Source organism: Numida meleagris, chromosome 6 (genome assembly GCF_002078875.1).
Source record: "Numida meleagris isolate 19003 breed g44 Domestic line chromosome 6, NumMel1.0, whole genome shotgun sequence".
NCBI classification, from domain to species: domain Eukaryota; kingdom Metazoa; phylum Chordata; class Aves; order Galliformes; family Numididae; genus Numida; species Numida meleagris.
In genome coordinates, this window is record NC_034414.1 from 49,382,107 (window position 1) to 49,403,704 (window position 21,598).

At 44.8% G+C, this 21,598-nt stretch overlaps 1 protein-coding gene across 4 annotated transcripts in view; it reads right to left on the reverse strand.

The window, feature by feature from the left end:
• BCL11B (B-cell CLL/lymphoma 11B) overlaps positions 1-21,598 on the reverse strand; it is a 92,111-nt gene that overhangs the window by 48,676 nt on the left and 21,837 nt on the right. For 2 of the 4 annotated variants that reach the window (XM_021401903.1, XM_021401902.1), the window contains exon 3: positions 2,411-2,626. The exons of the other annotated variants lie outside the window; for them this stretch is intronic. In XM_021401903.1, coding sequence (XP_021257578.1) covers positions 2,411-2,626 — 216 coding nt within the window. The remainder of the gene's footprint in view (positions 1-2,410; positions 2,627-21,598) is intronic. 4 annotated transcript variants of the gene reach the window in all.

A 21,598-nucleotide genomic window follows, 5' to 3' on the forward strand; every position in this document is an offset into this window, starting at 1 on the left:
CAAAACCGCTGGGACACGAGGGCCTGATTTGGGAGTACCTGCAACTTCCAGCCTTCAGGTTCACAGCCTGCTTGAGGGCTGCATTGAAAAATGCCAGGTCCTGAATTAAATGAATGCTGAAAAACAGGAAAGGTAAGAAATGACGAAGGAGGAGGAGAGGCGGGAACTGTTGATGGCTTTTGTTAAAAGAAGGAAACAATTCCTCAGAAGCAAGAACAGGGCTGACAGAATAAAAGGCTAATCAAGTCAGAGAGACAAGAAGATCTCTAAAGCTGCAGCAAGTGACTATTGTAAATGGCTATATTAAAAAAAGAGGGCACAATGCAGGGATCATCGCTAGATTACTAGTCAACACAAAGAACTCACTTTTTTTCATGTCCACAAAACATTTCAAGTGCTAGAAAGATCTTGCAACTCCTACTGCAGGGTTTAAAACATGCCCGGGCTCATTTACTGAGGGAGCTAAGAAAGAGTTAAATAGATATAATCTCTTTTTCAAGGGAAGAAAATGCTTCCTTCAAGCAGAGATTGACCAAGTACTGTCATAAACATGTAGCATGCACTTTGATAAAACCTATTCTCTAAGTGCCACAGACTGCAGCAGTAATTACAGGAAGCCATGATAACAGGTCTCTCTCTCCGCAGAGCTGGCATCCTTCTCCTAGAAAACACACTGCTGAAAACTAGCTCCAAAGTGAGAACTGAAAGTATGTAACACACCAAAGCCTCGCCTTCCCAGCACCTTTAATCAGTTATTCCTTCCTTCCTTTTTAATTTTGCTTCCTTCCCTCCCTACTGGCTATTGGCAGCAGGAGCGACCTGCTTATAGCGACCTGCCTGCATGCAGCCAGCTTCTGTGAAGACAGAGCAGGAAAGCAGATCAGTCCCAGTTTGTTTTACCCGCTGGGGAGAGCAGGGCACCTATGTCACCCAGTGCCCATCACCCAGATGAGCCCATCTCCACACTCATCCCACGTCAGTTGGTCAGCCTGCTGAGGTTGATGAAGTGGAGCTCGACGAACACACACATCCCGAACGCTGTGTATGGCAGCATGGGTAAATCAGAACAGGTCCTTGGGACATGCTGGTCATGTCACACCATACCACACATCGCTGCCAGGCCAGCACAAATGACTGGGCCTCAGTCAGGAGGCACAGGAGCCTGCCTCAAGCACCACCAGCTTTACCAGGGTCTACACAGGACCCTACGGAGCAGTTTCAGTCTCCTCCTGAGTAAATTTTGTTGCTCAAGACAGAGGGCTTCCAAGATGAAAAACTTTTTCTCTTGGTTTATTACAGCAAATTCGGATGTGCAGAGACCTTCTTGTGAGATATAGCACACTGCATCAGCACAACTGCTTAAGTAAGGAATATATTGAGCATAGTTAACTTTGGCCATCTTACGGGGAACAGGAGGAGCCATTTGCCAAAGGTTTTACATGCGACTTGCCATCTCTCTAAATCCTCTGGTCCTCAGACATGACTTTTCCATTATTTTTTGAGCTCTCTATTAAAACTCCATGCACATTAGCATGAATCAGAGCTGCAGGAACTGGACCACCACAGTTAGACTCCCTCATAAACGCTTGTAGATTTTGCCACAGCTGTATTTTCATTTAAGCCCTTCCCATTTTCACCTCTCCAGCCTGCAGTTCACCACAGACCCCATCCTACAACTGAGCCATGCTCAGAAACACCCACTGATTTCAAAGAGATCACTGGGTCTGAAATGAGGGGGTCTGGCAACAATATGTCCCCTTCCTCTCCAGCGAGCTGAGCGTGCCCTCATTTACACATCACTTTCCCCTCCTTGCAGTGACAAAAGTCAGGCATCCAAAAGGAATAAAGGAAAGAAAAAGCTGATGGGGGAGAGGGGAGGGATACGTGGCAAGTTACCAAGTAGCATTTTCTCAAAGCAAAGGAGAAAACTGCATGAAGCACATACATCCTGCGTGCACATGGACGCTGAGGAAAGCCTTTAATACAAATGATTAGGGGGAGAAAAAAAAAGAGGGGGCAGGGGAAAGACTTCAGATGTTAAATGTTATCCAATTAAGCTTAAAATAAACAGCCCAGAGAGATGAAGTCTTGATACCAGGCTATCACATTCTGTGAAGAGTTTCAGACATTTGCTCACAATGTGGCACGCACGGCCCAGCAGCCGCTGGTGACATCTGACGGTGGCAGGCAGGAGGGGAAGGATGGGAGAAAGGAGGGAGCGCGCATCTCTTCCCGTTCCCATCCTCTGCCGGGGTGGAGGGGGCAAGAGAGAGGGCAGGGGGTGTTTGGGACACTTCCAGTGCCTTCCCCATACAACCCAGAGAAGGCAGTTCTCCCATAGCAAAGATGACATCACTTGGCAGCACTACTGACCTTCAGATAGCAACAACAAAAGAAATGTTTCTATTACCTGACAACTGACAATGACATCCAAATGTACCTGACGTCTCAGTCTGAATCTCAGTCTGAGTCCCGCCAACTGAGACTGCACGTGCACCACAGCAGGGCAGGCTAAGGCAGGGCGGGAGAGAGGCCAGTGCGCGGAGAGGTGACGTGATGACGGATGTGTGAGGGTGGGAGGAGGCAGCTATGGGAGCCCCCGGCAGGTTTGCAGGCCTGGACGGCCCTGGAGAAAAAACAATAGAAAAAACTGTCAGTCGGACCTAAGTTTGAAGGGACAGAGGAGGCATCATCAGGGGGAGCAGGCGAGGCGGGGGCTGGCTGCCTAACATACTACTCTCTTGCTCTGACTGCTGCCTGGGCCCAGCTGAGGCATGCAGGCCCGCAGCACACTGGGAGAGTGCAAGAAGAGGCCCCGTGAGCCCAGGCTGGGCCTGCCTGGGCACGGAGAGGGACGAAGCAAGGGCACAGCCAGTCCCAGTGCAGGGAGAGCCAGAGGCAGTGAGCGTCACCACCAGCACTACTCAGGGACCAAATCAAAAGGGGGATTATTGTTTTACGGCTGTGTTAATGCATTTAGCCGACACAAAACCGGGCAGGCTCTCTGCCGAGCTGCTGCTGAAGCGGTCTCGACACGGCAGCGCAGACAAAGTGCGGTGACTCTCAGCTCAAATAGCTTCGGAGGGGCGCCAGGAGCCGAGCTCCTGGAATGAAGCATTCATGGGCTGCTGTGCTGCCTGCCCGCCTAACCCGCAGCCAGTGTGCGTTCTGCACGCTCCCATTATGCAGACTGCTTCCCTGTTGAGCCTGCAAAGAACGGAGCAACCTTTTTCCTGATAGCTAAAAAACAATATTGTAACTTCCAGCTGTATTATTATTTATTTTTAACCCCTCTAGAAATCACCTGCCATTTCAAAGCTGTCTTTAGACCTCTCTCTTGCTCCACTGGAAATGCTCACTGCTCCTGGCACTCGTCCAGATGGAGCTTCGTGGCTTAGAAAACTCAAACTCAAGCCTTTAATATCAATGTACACCTGCACAAATACAGACAGGTACAAACAGACATGCACACACAGAATCAGGGAAGAGCCAGATCTTTGGCTGGCGCAGAAGCAGCAGAGTTTAAAGGGAAGTTGTAAGTACAGCACTGCTCTGTATCCTACCGCGTTTATTCAAAAGTTTGCCTTCCACTTAATTATTGTATAAAGGGGGTTACTAATCAAGGGCAGTTTCTAAATGAAGATGTGTGGTGGAGTGGTCATCATTAAAAAGCTGGCATTTTCCAACAGTTACCGCACAGTGATAGATCAGAAACAAGTTTCCCCCATATTTACATCAGCAAATACATGTGCTAATTGTGGGGTATCTTTTAGCAAATATTCTCCTTTTTTGGGGGGTGGCAATTCTGTCTGTGCACACATGTGCACCTTGCATACTCATGCAATGCTATGGCAGCAAGAAGAAATACTTTTACCCATGCTCCCTCCAGCCCTAGAAAAGCAACACTTCGAAGGGAAGCTGTCCACCTCGAGAATCCTGGTTCAGATACCAAGTGTACGTGTTGATCTGACAGCTACACATGTGAAGCAAACGGGAATAGTTCATCCTTGGCACAGCATCCAGCGCTCTAGTCTGCAAGGACTGCATTTGATTTTGCCATTTATCTTAAATGGCTAAGAGACCACCAGTGCAAAACATTTGTGTGAAGCTTTTGCCAAAACCACAAGTGAAGAGTCTAAATTCCCTGTGTAAATACTTGAGCTTCAAGCATCAAGGATAAAATTTGTGCTCTTTTGTGAGCACTGGCTTTAAATAGAAGCCATCTCTGTGGTGCATGGGGCAAGGGAGAATTTTTTATTTTGGGGCTCAGTTGCCTGGCTTTTGCAACTGTTTTGATCTCACTGAAAGTATTACACAGGCAGGTAATGATAACTGCTATCTAGCCTGTACTTTTTGGGCAGAACTGCATGCTAGGTACATGCAAATTGATATCAGACATGGATTGCTGTACGTACAGAAGCCACTCAAGCATATATGGATAACATTCTTTTCCATGAAACAAAGAAAACATAATAAAAATTCCCTTCAATTACTTAACAATTGCATCTTGTATTCCTAACATTTTAAGAATAATTGGCTAGTATAGGCTGGTTTGAGCTTCCTAGGTACTCATCCTTGCCAAGAAAGCTGTGAGCTTGAAATCTGGACTAGTGTAGGAACACAGAGCAGCTACATCTCCCGTAGAACCTAGACATGTCCGTGACTGAGGGCACAGATCCTGCAGTCACCCAGCCCTTCTCACACTGAGGTGCCATACAACAGTTTTCACTGGAGTTTGGAAGCAGCCCATCATACAGAGGAATCTTATGAAGCCCACCAAGCACACCATCAACCACAACCAGATGTGGTTTTAATGTGGAGGTGCATGGGTCCTAGCACACAACACTACCCTGAAGGTAGTAGCATCTCCTCTAGCCCTGGTAGGTCCCACCTTGCTGTTAGCAATGAATTTTATACAATCTACTCAGCCTGGTGATGTCTAAGATGCCTATGCTTTCATGATTCTATGCTAAAAGCTCACCAAGAGAGTATGGAGAGACCCTCCCTGCTCTCAATCAATACATTTCCTCTAGGATGGAGCAGAAATTAAGGTTTCAGACAGGTTTTTAACCCCCTGGGGAAGGGATCATAGAATCAGAATCATTTCACTTGGAAGGGACCTTTAAAGGTCATCTAGTCCAAATCCCTTTCAATGAATCCTGTAAGATCCTTCCAACAGAGGTAGTTGGTGTGAGCCAGCCAGCCATTAACAAGGTGCCTAATGAATTTATGGGAAGGACCTACACAATCTGGTTGCCAGTGAAAAGATGGAACAGAAGACGTTACTCAGAAGGCCTTTTTCTGTCCTCTGAATTATATATCAGGGAATTTAAAATGTGCTAATCTAGTGTGAGAAAGGAAATGAGAAGAAAGGGAGAAGAAGAATAGACAAAGAAACACTCTGGCAGACCTTCAGGGAGTTCCACCACCAATCACAGACAATGATCCTGGGGCTGCCAGACCAGAGGGATAAGTCTGTCCCCAAAAGTAAACCAGACAATTCCTTTTTTTTTTGCTACCACTGTAGGGTTAGCTTCTTTGTCCCATATAACAGAATAGTCTTCTAGAAACAGACTGAGTGGCAAACCATGAAGATTGTATCCACTGCCGTCAAGGAAAGAAATGGAGAAAAGGAGCACTCCACCGTTCGGTGTGTAACACCTCTTTATAGCTATAATAACCATGGTACTCAGCTTGTGTTTGCTAAGAAAATGCCCATGTTTTATCTCTCCAGCTCCTCTTCTGTGGTATTTTTCCTGAGAGCTGCTCTATTTAAGGCCAAATATGAAGAGACTGTTCTCTATGCTTCCTCACTTAACTGCTGTAGGTAATGGACATACACAAAATGAGCAAACAGATAACATACACAGATACAGGTAGACAGACAGATGCTATCCTAAGGTGGTGCTAAGAGTTTTCTGCTCAACCCACACAACACCAGGGGAAGGATTTCAGAGTCTCTGAAACCCTACAGCCAATTGACCGCATCATGTTGCGCACTGATTTCAAAAAGCAAACACTTCTGCAAGTCCTCGGCTGTCACAAAGGGCAGAACCACAATCTGCAAGACGAGAAAGCACACTGCAAGGACAGTGGTGCAATCTTAGGGGCTGATTTGGCAAATCTGATCCAGCAAGGGTGAGCGTGAACACAGGTGCAGCTCTGCGTCTCTCCACACGCACTGACATGGTGGGTGAGATTTGAGTCTCCTCCTGGATCAGCACTGGGAAATTGTTCACCTGCACTGCAGATCTCAATTACATATTCTGTAATCATTCTGCATGGATGCGAGGGGAATTTTGCACGTACCATGAGTGTGGAACATGCACAGAGGCTGTCACAGCACAAATAAAAGATCTGCATTGCTGATAGTAAAGGAGGATTTTGTCCTTATGCTTTAAACAGGCTCAGCACATACCGCCTGAATATGGCACTAGCTCCCAGATTTTGTTGCCTCCCAGATGCTGCTAAGAAAAATTCCTTGCTCTCTGTTATTTCTAAACTTGCAAAGAAGAAAATAAGGTAAATTGGACATGACCCCAGAAGATGGAAATGAGCATAAGAGCATAAGATGAACATGACAAAAGGCACAATCAAGGCACAAATTACATCCTTTTGTTGTCCCTCTCCCTGAGCCTAGGCATGACTGGCCGTATGACATGGTATACGTAAAACATCACACTCCTCTGGCACATCTGCAGAAAAGTCCCCAGGCAAAGCACAAAGATGGAGCTGCAAACAGCATTCACAATGTCCCATCTCAGAGTGGGGACCTGATCTTAATTTTAAGGATGTTGCTTTGCATCTCCTGTTGTGTGTAAATGCAGCCACAGGTAGCTGTGGTGCTGGTGCATCCCTCGGGGTGCTGCGTACCTGCTGGGAGGGTGGCTGCATGTGTGCACAGGCAGACAGGCAGGTGCACATGCAGACATGTAAGCTTTTTAACAGCGCACGCACCAAGTTTTTGTGTGTCTCTCCGTGCCTGTCTGGTGATGGAAAATCAATCAATAGCTGGTTAGACACTAAAGCTTCGTTCCATTATTAAAAAACTCTCTTTTAATAAAAAGAAAAACATCTGTTCAGACAGTGAACAGCTACAAATTCAGATTGCAGGCTGCAGCCTCATCTCTGCCCTGTGCCCGTCGTGTTCAAGGAGAGTACTGCAGATGCTCTGAGATGGGTTTTACATGTACCATTGCAGCAGCCTTGAACCGACACATCCAAAAGTGTGAGATCTATTCACCAGCCTTTCCAAGAGATTTTTTCCAAGCTTCTTCTAAACAAGTTGTCTCATCTGTATTATACCACCTCATACGGACCGTTCCCACATGGTATCATTATCTTTTCACTATGCTTTTCCATGCAAACACCAACAGAATTGACAGAACTAAACGTGCACACACACACGTGTGCATGCACATCAGTGAGACACAAAGGCATTAACATTTCCAACAACAATCAGGAGAGCAACACATGCACACCCTACAAGTCCAGACACACACAGCATCCCCAGTGAGGGCAGAAAGACTGCAATACATGCAGACACACTGTTATACACACTTACACACAGAGCACGGCTCCCAGCCCCACACACCTGCACACCAACCCCTACCAGAGGTGCTGGAGCAGTTCTCCTGCACCCGCTCCTGATGCTCTGCTAAGATGAAAACTTTACACAAGCCGGAAATGGAAAGGCTGCACTGGGGAGAGAAGTAGGGCAGTGAAGGGATTTTTGGGTACATTTTCCTCAGGGATTTTTTTTTTTTTGGCAGACCAGGGTTCCCTTTGAATTGATACATTTATTTCTCCCAAGAATTTCCAATGATAATGCATAAATGAGTCATAGATCAAGAAAAGTGACGTGGTGAACAAGAAGGAGAAAGAGTGTGTGTGAGGGGCACTGGCACAGAAATTTGACAGTACCCCAACTCCCCCCCTCCCTCCCCCCATGCCAAGACATTAATTCTCACAAGTCGGAGAAAATTACTATGCATGAATGCAAAAAGCATGATCAGGAGTAATTAACATGGCTTCATATGCAAATTTTATTAATGCAGAAGTACAAAGTCATTATGCAAATGAAACTTACGTCAACTCTCTTGACAAATATTCATCTCTAAAGCTCAAGTTTCTCCTTCCTAATTTTTTTTTTTTTAAATTTTTGGTGTAAAACCAAAAAAAAAAAAAGTGACAAGGACTGTTTGACAAGTTTGCAAAGTTGTTTTTCAACCGGAGAAATTTATTCTTGCATTGTTGATATTTTTTTGTTGTTGTTGGCAGGTACACGACAGCTCATGGTGGAGAGCGGGAGGATGGGGGACGCGGGCTACCAGCAGCAGGCAGCCAATCAAAACGCCAGCGGCTGTAATGAGCGCGATTGATGACTGTTTGGCTTTACTGCAGGGTAATGAACTAGAATCCAGTCTGAGGAGGAAAAAAATATGAATATTCATGAAGCTGTGCTCCTGCCTTTGATGATTAAAGAAATTTTTAATATTCAAATAAGCGCTTGCCAAGTGATTAACAAAGAACAAGCACGCAGGAATATGGAAATGGAGCTGTGGAAGATTTGGGAGTCACAGTCTGTGCAGAAAAGACAGCACAAAAATTCATAAACAAGATAGGCAGATAACCCAATTCAAATCTGAGCAAATAAAGGGGAAAAAAATCCCGTTCTTTTTCATCAGTTTGGATATTGTATCAGTCACTTCGTTTTAAAGCGCAAAGGAGAATAATAGCAACCGATGCAATAGACTGGGGAAGAAAATCCAAACCCTGAGAAACCCAACCCGGCAATTACAAAGTAAGAAACCTGGGTGAGAAACTGATAGGAAAATGATGGCTAAGTCCACTGTCTGCTGTGGGCTATTGCTTTTCAAAAGCAGGAACCTGCCTGATGCTGAGAGCCTAGCACCTCCCGCAAACCACCAACTTGTTGTATGTGACCGGCAGGAGCCAAAAGTATCCTGAATAACCCAGCCGGTCCCTGCCGATAAATCCCTGCCCTCGACTACGGGGTGCATGGCGGGGCTCGGCTGCTGCATGCAAGGGGAGAGGGGGAGTGCAGCACAAAGCAGAAATGGTATTGCCAGGAAACGAAAAGGGGGAAAAGTACAAAAAGAAGGTGCAGAAAGGTCTCGGCTGCCCACCCTGGTAATCAGCCGGCAAGAAACGTGCTGTCTGTGCTGGAGCGAGAAAGGTCCTCCCCTCCCCGCAGGTTTCTGAACAAGGATACAAAAATCCAGCCACGTTACAAAATGTCTGATAAGTTCAGGCTCTCACAGTTTAATAGCTTCACTAAGGATTCACACTGAAGCACATAATAACAATATTAGCTGCTAAAATGACTTTGCAGTTAAAATACATCTAATTAGCAGCCAGCAACATCCTTTTTTTTTTTTCTTCTTTTTAGGGGGGAAAAAAAAAAAAGACAGTTAACTTCAGAGCTACCTTCAGCTACAAGGCTGAAATGTGGCTGAGCTCTTTCTATTACTCAGAAAACAGGAGGGTATGGATGTCTTCAAACTCTCAATGTGTTGGAAAACCGACTCACCTGCTTTGTTATTAGATCCTGGGGTTTCACAAGCCTCTTGGCTTTTCTGCAGAGCTTTAAAACCTCTGGTTAATTACTTCCTATTTAAAAACCTAAAGAAAGCGTAGTCTAGGTACCATTTAATAATTAGCTGGTGTCTTCAGAATGTAACACTTCCACTCTGCTCAAAAAAATACCAACAATACAACAGCATGAGGACAATGATACAAAATGCACAAAACGGCCATGACCGGAACATTCAGAGTCGCCGTGAAAACACATCATGGAGCTAATGGGATTTCTTCCCCCCTATCTGCTCCATTTTTAGAGATACAAAAATATCCACTATTGCTGTACTACATGAAAGAAAGGAGGGAAAAGAAGAGGAAAAAAATAAGAAAGAAATGCTGAAATGTAAGTAAAGATAAGGTTAAACGCCACACAGAGGTATTGCTTGGAGACTTTTCTCTGCATAATGCCAAGACCTTTAGAAGATGCCTGTTGTCTCTAGCTGCGTGTGGGAGGGAGAAGTGTGATATTACATAACGCACATGCTGCAGTGGCTATGCACAACCACGGTGATTAAAAAGCTTGACTGTGAAGCTCAGCTTTCCTTTTTTTTGGGCTTTTCGTAGCTTGTGCCAGACCCTTGAACACCGTAAATGTTATCCTTTGTCTCTGAGGTTCCTTGTCTTTATTTTAATCAATGCATTTTCTTTCTTAATGATACAGAAGCAACTAACAGCTCATGCAGTTGGTTGCTTTGAAGCCCTTCTTAAATGGCAGTTGAGTTCTACCATAAAAATGTGAATACTTAATATTTATGCCACATTTTCTTTCTTTCTTTAAAAGCCCCCCATTTACATATTTCTGGAGAATAATGATACTTCAGCAGGGCAGGTGAACATACATTTCAGCATACAGAGTCAACGGGAAAAAGTATTTAGAGTCAATATTGTAAAAATCAGCCCTAAATTTAAGTGGCTTGAATTGAGCATGCAGCTGTGGTTGCCTGTCAGTAGTTAGATGCTGTAATAATAATAATAATAACAACAACAATAATAACAATAATAATAATAATATGCCTTTCATTTCTCTAGTGCCTTCCATGCAAAGATCTGGAAGCACTTTACAAAGATAAATAAATGGAGCTTGGAACACCCCGTGTGGTTAATAAATATCCTAATATATCTAAATATCCCGTTTCGAGCGTGCAACTCTTCTTTCTGTGTAAAATTCCACATCTTAGATCGTCCACACATTTGCACATAGTGTTTTACAGGCTCAGCCACTGAGGGCAGGCCGTGGTGATTTGCACTTACCTAAGAGACCGCATGTTTTTCCAGGAGCAGCCTGCTAGCACAGTACCAAAACCTGTCCTTTAGGCAACAGGGGTGTCGGTTGTGGCTGGACACGCTCTGAGGTTTGGATGCTGCAGTATCCCCTATAAGAGCTGGGTCCCAAAGGAGCTCCTGAGGGGCCATTCGTCCCCACCACTCTTGACACCATGCAAGGCTTTGCCCGGGGACGATGGTAATCCCTCATTATGGAAAGCAACCAGGAGGGCGAGGAGGGGAAATAAGGGCAGAATTGGGCCTAAAATATCCTAAAGGGTAAGTAGACACAAGAGATCAACAGATGCAATGTGAATGTAACATAGGAAAACTGAGTTTTTTCTTAGCTCAGAGGATACTCTTGAAGACAGGCACTGAGTGGGTGTGCACCCCAGGGCAGGAGCCACGCTGCCTCCCAAAGCTCTGCTTTCCCTTTCCCACCCTCCTATGCCTGCCCCCCTCAACCCCACACTGCTTCCAAGCAGAGCCCGGCTCTCGCTGTGGGGCCTCCAAGTGCTTCACACAATGGTGCCCCAATCTGAGCTGCAATGTCCAGAAGCTACCACAGTAAACTAACAAATAACAATAATCACCCTGATCTGGGGAGTTTGTTTTCCAAAAGGCATAAAGGGTTGACAATAAACAGTTCATCAATTTTCCCAACTTTTTTTCCCCAACTCTTATAATTAAGTCCCAGGGAGTTTCAATGGTCATAAAAGTCTTTGTGGGGATTAAAGTTTTCAGTTCCGATTACAACGTGAGTATTTCTGTATGCCAGCAAATATTCCTGATGTAATTAAAACATATAACCACACCAACAGATGATCACAGCAATGGAATGGGCCCTGGTATTAATAAAGCAACTCGGTGGATGGAAAGAGCTGTTTCACACAACAGTTATAAAGGCAAAATAATATACGGAGCCAACCAGAAAAATATCACTATGCATAAACTGAGCGCTTGATCTTGGGAGTATATACACAAGAGGCTAAAGCCCTCCAGGAGCAATAAACAGTGATGGACATCACCTCTGCCTTGGCCATCTGGGAGCATGCCTTGCTCACACCTGCAAATGCTGCACCGCACATGAGTGTCCTTAGGCAGGATATCAGCAATGGAGTCAGGCAGGAGTGAGACCTTGGCAGGTCTTTAGTTGTTTGGTAACAAAAATGTTTCCTGGAAGGGAAGGGAATATGGGGAAAGCAATGTAGGCGAAGTCACTCTTCTACTCTGTGCCTCAGTTTCCCAATCTGTGAAAATCAACTACTGACATCGACCTGATTTTGTTCAGTGCTCTGGAAACCAAAAGCACTCTGTAACAGCGATATATTAAGCAGCAGCACCATTAACTGTTTCACTGCTGGACCATCAGGTGATGTCAGTGTCCCTGCAAAGCACAGATGGACAAACTTAATACACAGACACACTTTTGGGAAAGAATCACAGATCTTGATTCTATGACTCAGCCCTTGCCAAAAGCAATGTAAGTATAGGCACCTTATAAGTGCTGAATTTCAGTGTGAAGAACAGTCTACCTGTCCAGTGTGAATGAATATATGACACTTCAAGTGATTTAACAGTGCTGGAGTGGGGAGGGGGGGGGAATCTCATTAATGCGCACATTCATAATTTGCAATTTTGCTCTTGTGCACTGAGCACAAAAACAGTCAGCAGAGCATTTCACTAACGCCAGTCAAACTCAAAAAAGCAGATCAGGATGAGCAATATTAAGGGGAAAAGCAAGCAACGGAGATGTTTAAATTGAGGAGTTCCTTTGAGTTTCGGGTCTCTCTGGGGAAAGCATTCCTGCTGTATGCATACAAGTGGCCCAACTTTCATAACTGAAACTGTCAAATTAAATGAATAGAGCAATCAACTGGAGATGGCAAAACAACCCACCAAACGAGGGGAACCCTAAGGATGTAAAGCTTCAGTCCTCAATTTACTGGACAACAGCACAACTGAGTAAAGAAAGAATGCCCTCTGAATGGAAAAGATGCTAGAAAATTAAACAAATAACACAGTCTTGATTAACAAAAGAAAGCAGACAAATAAACCAGAGACCAAAGAATCTAGTTCAGACTATTTTAACTGTAAGTTAAAAAGGGAAAATAATCTAGAAATAACCACATTTCATTTGCATGAGGATGGATTCTGCAAACCTGCCCCAATCCTTCTGCTGAGTAGCACAACGAAAACTTTCACCCAAAGACTGAAACCCAACCAGAATTTGGCAAGTGCTATTGAGACAGGATTACCAAACCCTACCTGGAGAAGTCAAACACAAGTACGGTAAAACAACCCCTGACTCCTTTCAATATGACACAAAACTGCTAAGAGCAAAGCCAGTTTCAGGAAAGCATGAACCGCTCTCAGTACAGGACATTTTTTCATGGGTGTATTTTTTCTGGACTAGATTCTCCCATAACTCCCAATTCATCCATTTATTTGTGCAGAATAGTACATTTCTCCAGAAGATAAAAGTGTAAGACACCACAAGGCTCTTTATTATCAGGTCTGCTTGAAATGGAAGCTGAAGTTGATTACCTAGGAAAGTGTATTCAAAAAATAAATGAGAACAGAACAGAGATGGCATAGTGTACAAACCGAGGTGAAGCAAAAGAATTCCTTAAAATATCCACATTCAGAATAAGGAAGCTATATTAAATTAATACCTATCACCCTGGTAAAATAAAGGCTGGTAGGTTTTTGTTTTGCTTTTGATGAAAATGTCAATACACTCAGACATCACGGCGGCTCGTTGCTGTACATCACGGTCTAACCAAATCTTTCTGTAACCTCTTGCTTTACAAGCAAAAGCTCTAAAATGTCACCAACTAAAAAATTGAACTAGCCTGTAATTAGTTTCAGCAAAGTAGTCCTTTTAACCCTAATTTTCTAGATGTAGATGGCATTTCCGAAGTAAGTGTTACGAACCTTCCTTGAGGACAAGCACAATCAAATTGTAAAATCACAGGCAGTGATCTAGTAGTTCTTCCTCTAAGCAACTCTTTTATTTCCCTGTAATAAATTCAAATCCAGTCTTCAATCTCTTAATAGGTGATCAGAGAAAATATGCATGCACACCTAAACCACCACAACAAACTATGTTTTAAATAACACTCCAATTGCTAATATAATAAAGGCTGTTGTAACACGTTAGCACTGGTATCATTATTCGTTATGATTCAATATTGTAATGACTGGCTGTAACACAGGTTTATGTTCTGCCGAGGTTTATACCACTATTTAATGTAATTAAGCAAACCGGCAGCCAAAGCCTCTATGGAAATATCATTTCTATCACGGAGAATTCCCACCAGAAATTCACAGGAATCATAACATGCAAACTTTGATTCTGTTTATTTTTTCTCCTGTTCTGAAGCTGATCTGGCATTTCTTGGACTTAGTAGAGAGGAAGAAGGAATTAATTTAGCTTCTAAAGACATGTTATTATTGACAGCACTAATAATCTACAGCCATTGGGCCATCCCCATCCCTCTCGCTGGGCATCGTCGCCTGCAACAGCTTTGCAAAGCCCCAGAGCCGGACTTCCCTGTGCTGGAGCCTGGAGAGCTGAGCAGCAACGGTTTTAAGCAAGCCATTAAAATGCTAATGTTCAGCATGGACCGCATCTCTGCTACTACTGAAAGCTGAACTAAAGCTCCTCTAGAGACAGGATAAGGCCCTTCCAATGTGATCAAAGGGTAAATACATGCAAAGCTCTGATGGGAAAAACAATTTTTTTTTTCTAATTTTAAAACCAAGCAGGGAGAGTCCACTAGGTTCATGCTATGCGTTGGTCATATCTGGAAGCACTGACACCTGGGATCACAACAGGAAGGAGGACGAGAGCAGGCTAAAAAGTTACTACCTGATGTCAGAAAGGAGCCCGTAGAGTCCAGGACAGCTCCCATCCCTTGGCATGAAGTTACATGAAGTGGATCTTTTCCCTGCCACTCTGCTGACCGCAGCAGATGTCTTACAAAACATCTGTATGGACAGATTTTACCCAGTTGCCCTTTAGCCCCCACCACCAAGGGAGCCCAAGCTGCTTCCACAGCCCCTGCTCAAACAGTAATCTTACACAGGCCTCGCTAACGAGCAGCACCCAGGGAACAGGAGCTGGCCAGCTCACCTAGAAATAAGACTCCCAGCTGCAGAAAACAAAAAGTCACTGAAACAAAATCCCCACCCATTTGTGGGGGGACACAGAATGGTAACTAGAAAGGGAAAATGTCTGGTTCTAATTAGTACTATCTCCAGCATTTTCACCTCCACAAACTGCTTTAAGAGGGCTTCTGTAGTAAAAGTTCAGCTTTCCTTAATCTGAGCTCTTAAACTGCTGGGATCTAGTTACATTTTTCCCTTCTCCAAATTTTAATACTTCTATTTTGTATCCTAATGTTGGGGGAAGGATCTCAGTGTCACCGTAAGAAAGAAGTCACCAGGTTTTGCAATCCAGCAGCTTCCTTGGCAGAGGGAACTGCTGCTTGGCATCATCTGCTCGTTTGACAAAACTACTATTTCTGGGCACACACTCAAAAACAGGTAGGAAGCAAATGCTGAGAAATAAGGAAGTAAAAACAGCCAACAGATTTTTCACTACCAAGAACGCCAAGAGTAAACATGATTTATTTAGCTGTGTTTAACATGTCTCTTCTGCACTAGACTGCAGAAATCTGCTTGCATTTAGAGCAGGAGGAGGCGGGGGGAGGGGATGAAAAGGGAATCCATTACGGCGCTCGGCTGGTACTTTCTGAATTGTTCAGTCACACAGTTTTATTGAGTACAAGTATTTTCTAGCCCAAAATACATTCATGTGTCAGAAGAAAGCAGCACTAATCTGCTGTTAATTAACAAGCTGCTGCTAACAAAAGATGAAGGACCCAATTCATACAAGCAATATTTACGTGGGTGTCGCATGATTTTGTCACAGATCTTTTCTTTTCTTCCTCCCCCCGCTGCCTCCTCCTCTTCCTCAGCGGCGAGTGGTGGGGATGCAGTGCCAGGAGCTCCAGCTCCTCTTGGGGGCACCCAGGGCAGAGGGTCCTGGCCAGGGTCCCCATCCCTCAGACAGGCTCTCACCCAGAGCACTGGCTCCAGGGGCTCCTTCTCCCCTATCGCACACACGCAAGTGAAATTTCCTTAAGATCCTTATTCAATTAGGAGGCAGAAGCCATCTTCTGGCACCGTGCCCATGGCAGCAACACTGCCGAGGCTTAGGGAAGTGGCACGAAGCCTCCCATCCTCCATCCTTCCTCGTGAGCAGTGTGCGGGCCCAGAAAGGGAACGGCAGCATCTTGGCCCTCACTGGTGCCCTCCCTGTGATTTCACTTTCTTTAATCCAACCATTGTGCTGAGGAATTTGGGGAGGGGGAATGACCTGCCGATGGCACTGAGGCCTGGAGAGATCAGGGCTTGTTCAGAGTCCTCTGGACACAGCCAGGCACTTTGGAAAATCAAAGCCATCCGCATCTTTCTGCCTCATCTAAGAAATGAGAGCACCTACCTGCATGTCTCCTGCGGGCAGTTTAAAGCTGGCACTGGCAAAGAGATGGGAGGGTTAAAACCGACATCTGAGCCAGGTGAGTACTACAAATCCCTGGGCTTGCTTTACTCTCAGGAACAAAGGTGGGACTGTAGGTTTAGAGAAAGGGCTGATGGTCTCTGTGCTCCACCTGTCAGCCACACAGAGCTGCTTCAGGAAGGGCTACAGAGATGGAGGTAAGTTCTATTGAGTGCTGAATGCAGCACTGCAATCACACAGCCAGGGCTGGAAGAAGTGCAGGGACAGAACAGGACCTGAGTGGAAAACAAAAGTACTGGAGCACGGTTTTAGAAATGTCTAGTTTCTTCCACAATGGCACACCAGGGTGGTATTTCTGCTAGCACAGTGCTCTGCACACCTAGGTTACTGTCTCACCCCATCAACCAGGCTGTTGCCTTCAGTAAAAACCAAGCCTTGCTGGAGAAAATGCACATCTAGCCCTCCAAGTTTTCTGTCTGTTCTCCAAAGTATGGAACATTCATTCCCAGTCACACCTCCCCCCAGCCAGTCCCATGCTGTCCCAGGCTCTGTGCTGTAGAGGGATCAGCCCTAAATGTGAACCAGCATCGACTGCCCTGCTGCACACATCCAGAGTCACCTCTGCCACTTCGGGACCAGAATTTTAACAAAGCCCTGGCCTAGGCTTTTACAAAGTCCAATATATTTTTTTTTTCTTTTTAGCAGTGATATTTGAAACACTGACATTTACCATTTGAAAAGTAAACTGAACACATTTAAACAAGCATCTTAAAAGAGCTAATGAAAGAGAGAAACAGATCCATCTGTATTGCATTCTCCACCCACTATCGCTCAAAAAATAAACCTTTCCAGACAGCAGGGAAGCCTCCCAGCAGCGAGGACAATAGGAGTTCCCAGGCTTCCCGCAGAGGAACAGCCTGCACGCCGATGCAACACCCCACCTGGGTAAGGGTCAGGCTTGCTGCCGTCTGCCCCTCACCCTGAACAAATCCCAGCCGCAGCAAAGCTGCAGTGCTAACGGAGTTCATCCAACCCACCACTCCTTCCAACATAAGCAGGTGCCCTTGCCAGCGATCTCTTACAGACACTGCCGCATCCACATCCTGCCCCCACTTAAATATTTCTTCTTGAATGATGAACTTCGCAAAAAAAAAAAAAAGACAGCATTCTGCAGTGGAGTCCGAGGGGGCTGGAGTGGGGGCTTGGGTTTTTTTAGAGGGTTTCGAGGTTCATTGCTTTATCTTCTTTCCACAAAGAGGCCCTGTGCCATAAACATTAATCACATGCTATATTCTGCCTTTTAGTCTTGAACAATTATGAGTACAGTTTTGTGATCTTTAGCCATATTTACTGATACTCAAAGGCAGATTCTATCTTGTTAGATTGTTATAAATGGGACCCTAGGGAATCGGCGCACAGGCTGAGGCAGATGTGAGAGCCTTCTCAGAGCCTGCCTGCCTTTCAGCTTTCCACGGCCGAAATTATGAATGTTTTCGGGGGGGGGGGGAAATCAACCTTTAGATTCCTCTGCCAGATCTTTACAGTTGTCCGTAGACTAAAAAAGTTGCATTCTGCTGAACTTAAGTCTTTTTAAGGTTAACTGTTCGATTTCAAAATGTGGCTTACATGTGCTAGCCATTTGTATCACAAACATTTCAGACAGACATAGCAGAGGTCTCTGGTTATAAACCATTAAAGAGTAAAAAAGAAACCCACAAATTCTATCTCATTCTCTCTTAGTTAAATATGTTGTTTCTGGTCCAGACCTGTTTCACAATACCATAAAATAGAGGCATGTTTCCGACACTAGATTTGAGAAGCTGTCACATTAAAGGTAAACTTTTAATCTGCTGCAGACAAACAGCACACATTTTTATTTCCTGAGTAACAGCTTTGGAGAAATGTTTAAACAAGAATTTAAGAGCTTTGTGGTAACGCCACATATAGAAGTCTCACACAGCTACTAGGTTTGAGCTTCTTTTCTTTGTTGTTGCTCATTTTTAATTCTCTAAATAACCTGCTTAAAAGTAGATGTCCAGGAGGAGAATAACCAAGACTCACAGTAAGGTGAACCTCTTGGCTTGCGTTAATTTCTACTTAATAAAAAAGAAATGTTTGAACTGAAACACAGGCCTGAATGTCTAGCTACTCATCCTCATCTTTTTACTTTCTCGGGACTTGCAATCGAATGCTTTAAAGAAGTTAATTGTCACACAATTAGTAACACATTAGTCCTCCGATATTTTTAATAGCAAAGCAGGTTTTTCCCCAAGGCACTTAAAAATGGCAGGCTCAGCTACACTCTCCTTTTTTAAAACTCCCATGCACTTTCTTCTTTAAAAACCTCCCACATGCATTTCACTCGGCCTGAAAGTACCAGTGCAGATCTTCATCCTGCCAACGCTTACAGACGTGCTTAACTTTCTGCACATCAGTAATCCCACTGAACGCAAGAGGACCATTTGCGTACCTACAGCTCGGAGCAAGCAAAGAGTGAAACTGCGCCTTTGCTGAAGCCAGTCGCAAAACCCCCACTGCTGCCAATAAGGTTGTGATTTGACATCAAGTTTGTTGCAGGATTGGGACCGTCCTCATTTTATGGTACTTTCCCAAACTCTTTTTAATTTTTCTCCTTTTTTCTTCCTGCTGTTTTTCCCCCTCACCTCCCACACTCACTCTTGTGGGGCCCCATATTGAGACCACTTGAAAACTTCTGCCTTTCAAATCCCTCCACCAGGGAAACCCCCTCGCTGAGACAGGAAACATCCTTTGCAGGTAAAGCTGAAAGAAACTATTTTGCCCCGCTGTGTGCGTTTGAGTAAACTAATTAAAACCTGGGAACTTTGGTTCCAAACGATGCCAAGAAGCAATTGTTAATATGAGCTGAAGTGAAATGGGAAGCTCCAGACGTTTAAAATTAGCTGTAGGGAAAAGAAGAAAAAAAAAAAGCAGTCAAAGAATTTTTTAATTTTACTATAAAGCTGATGCAGTGCAGCTTGGACTGCATGGGGTTAACATGAATTTGGGAGCAGCAAAGGGGGAAATCGCTGCTGAAAAGCAGAGGAGGGGGAGCAGCAGCAGCCGCCTCGGAATCGATGCAGTGCTGTGAAGAGGAGGCAGAAGTGAGCAAACCAGCTGAACTGCTTGCAGAATTAATCAGTAACAAAGAGGCTGGAGCTGTTGGCGGGCTTCAGCCCTTGAACCTGGACTCTGCTCTATAAATTTCAACTTGGAATGGCTCTCTACTTGTTGAAAGACAGGTTGGCTCCAAGCCAAGCCATAGGGGGAAAGGAAAAAAAAAGCTAAAAAAGATTCTTTCTTGCTCAGGAAACTTCCCTTCAGTTTCTAACTCTTTTTATGAGCTAGTAATAGGGCACTCCAGAAAACGGGAAACGGAAGGCGGGTATTGAAAGCAAAAAAATGAGCCGGGAGTTGTTTTAATAAAGAAAATAAAACAAGTAGGTGCTAAATGCAAACCTGAATCTTGCCTGCACACAAGTACATCAGCCCTAACACAGGACTTCAGAGCACCCTGCCAATAATTCAAGGGAGACTTTTACAGTTATATTAGCTGACTACAGGTTTGACTCTGAAAATAATAAATGTCTTAAAGGAAGAACGGGGCTGTTCAATCCCCATCTGCTGCCTTGTCTTGTTCTCTCATCCCCCACCACTCCGCCTTGTTTAAATGACCGTCACAAAAGCAGTGGGTATTAAACAAATGCAGATCCATCGTTTATTCAGCAGCATCTCTTTTTAAAATTTTCTCCCTTCCAACAGGAAAATGCAGGAGAACCGATGTTCTCCTCTGCCTCTGCTCATTGCAGCTGCAGTCACCAGTACCTTCCCGACGCGGTGCTTTCCCAGCGTGAGCAGACAGGGAGTGGGCTGGGGCTGAGTGAGGGGATGGTGTGTGGAGGGGGAAGCTGTCAAAGTGGAAAGAAAGAAGGCAAACATCTATTCAGAAGCCAGACGCGCTGAGCAAGGTCAGCTGCAGAGGCACAGCCCCTCACAGTAGCTCTGCAATTACATCCAAAGTCTGCATAGCACCAAGAGTCCCAGGATCTGCATGCAGAGGCCGGATCGGAGGATCTAGGGCAGTGGGAAGAAGGTGTATAATGATTTTAATTGCTCTTCCGAGATGCTAAAGAGTAGATGAGATGCTCTTTAGCTAGAGCAGGGGGCTGATGCTCTGTACTGCTTGCAAGAATATGCGCAGATAAAATACACTAATGAGAGAGTGGAGAGAGAAACGTGGTAAGTGATCAAAAGGTGAAAAAAAAATCGAAATAAAATGCAGCCTAATCAGAGCATGGAGGACAGGGATACACAATCTCTTCGCCAAAAGTGGCTGTTAAGTTAAATTAGATTAATCACTCCCACTCCCTTCCTCCCCAAACACCCTTATTTTTAATGAAGGGGCTTACTCCTGTAATGCTGAATGCCGGCCAAGCTGCTGGACATTTAAAGCTATATATGTAACACGCCCGCGACACACACACATCCTGTGCTTCCACTTTCCAAGAAAGCTGCGATCTGCTACTTGGTAGGTCTTTTTCCATCAGCAGCTTTTTCATGACCCTGCTGAGGGACCGCTGAGCAGTGTCCCCCCACATCTCACTCTAGAAACAAACGACCAAATGCTAGAACAGAGGAGCGAGAAGGAGCGAGTTTAAGCGCTGCTGGGCTTAGCAGTGGTTTGTGCTGATCACGCTTGAATCTTTCTGCAAAGGCATAGATGCAAAGAGGAAAAAACAACAACCGCTAAGTAACCACTTCACATCTGCCATTAAGATTATTAAACTTCTTACAAGCGGTATTTACCCCACCTTCCCCACTACACACAAACATACACACACCCCCAAGCTCTCCAATGTGGCAACTGAGAGCCAAGAAAGCTCTCCTCTCCCTGCTGCAGCAACCGCATTTATTCCTGTTAAGGGGTTAACGATTCGTTTCCACTACTTCTCTCGAGAAAACCTACAATGAAAACATTGGCTCACGAAAGCGTTCTCACTGCCAGAATGCCACAGCGCAAGTGAAAAGTCCGTTTTGTTTTCATTACATCTCTGGGATTTCCGGCTTAACTCCTGAGCTTAGACACCAAATCCCTAGATACCCCACCCACCCACTTTTTTAAAAAAACACTTATACTGCACAGCCCACCAATTACCATTTGGAGGGTGGGAGGGAGCGGGGAGA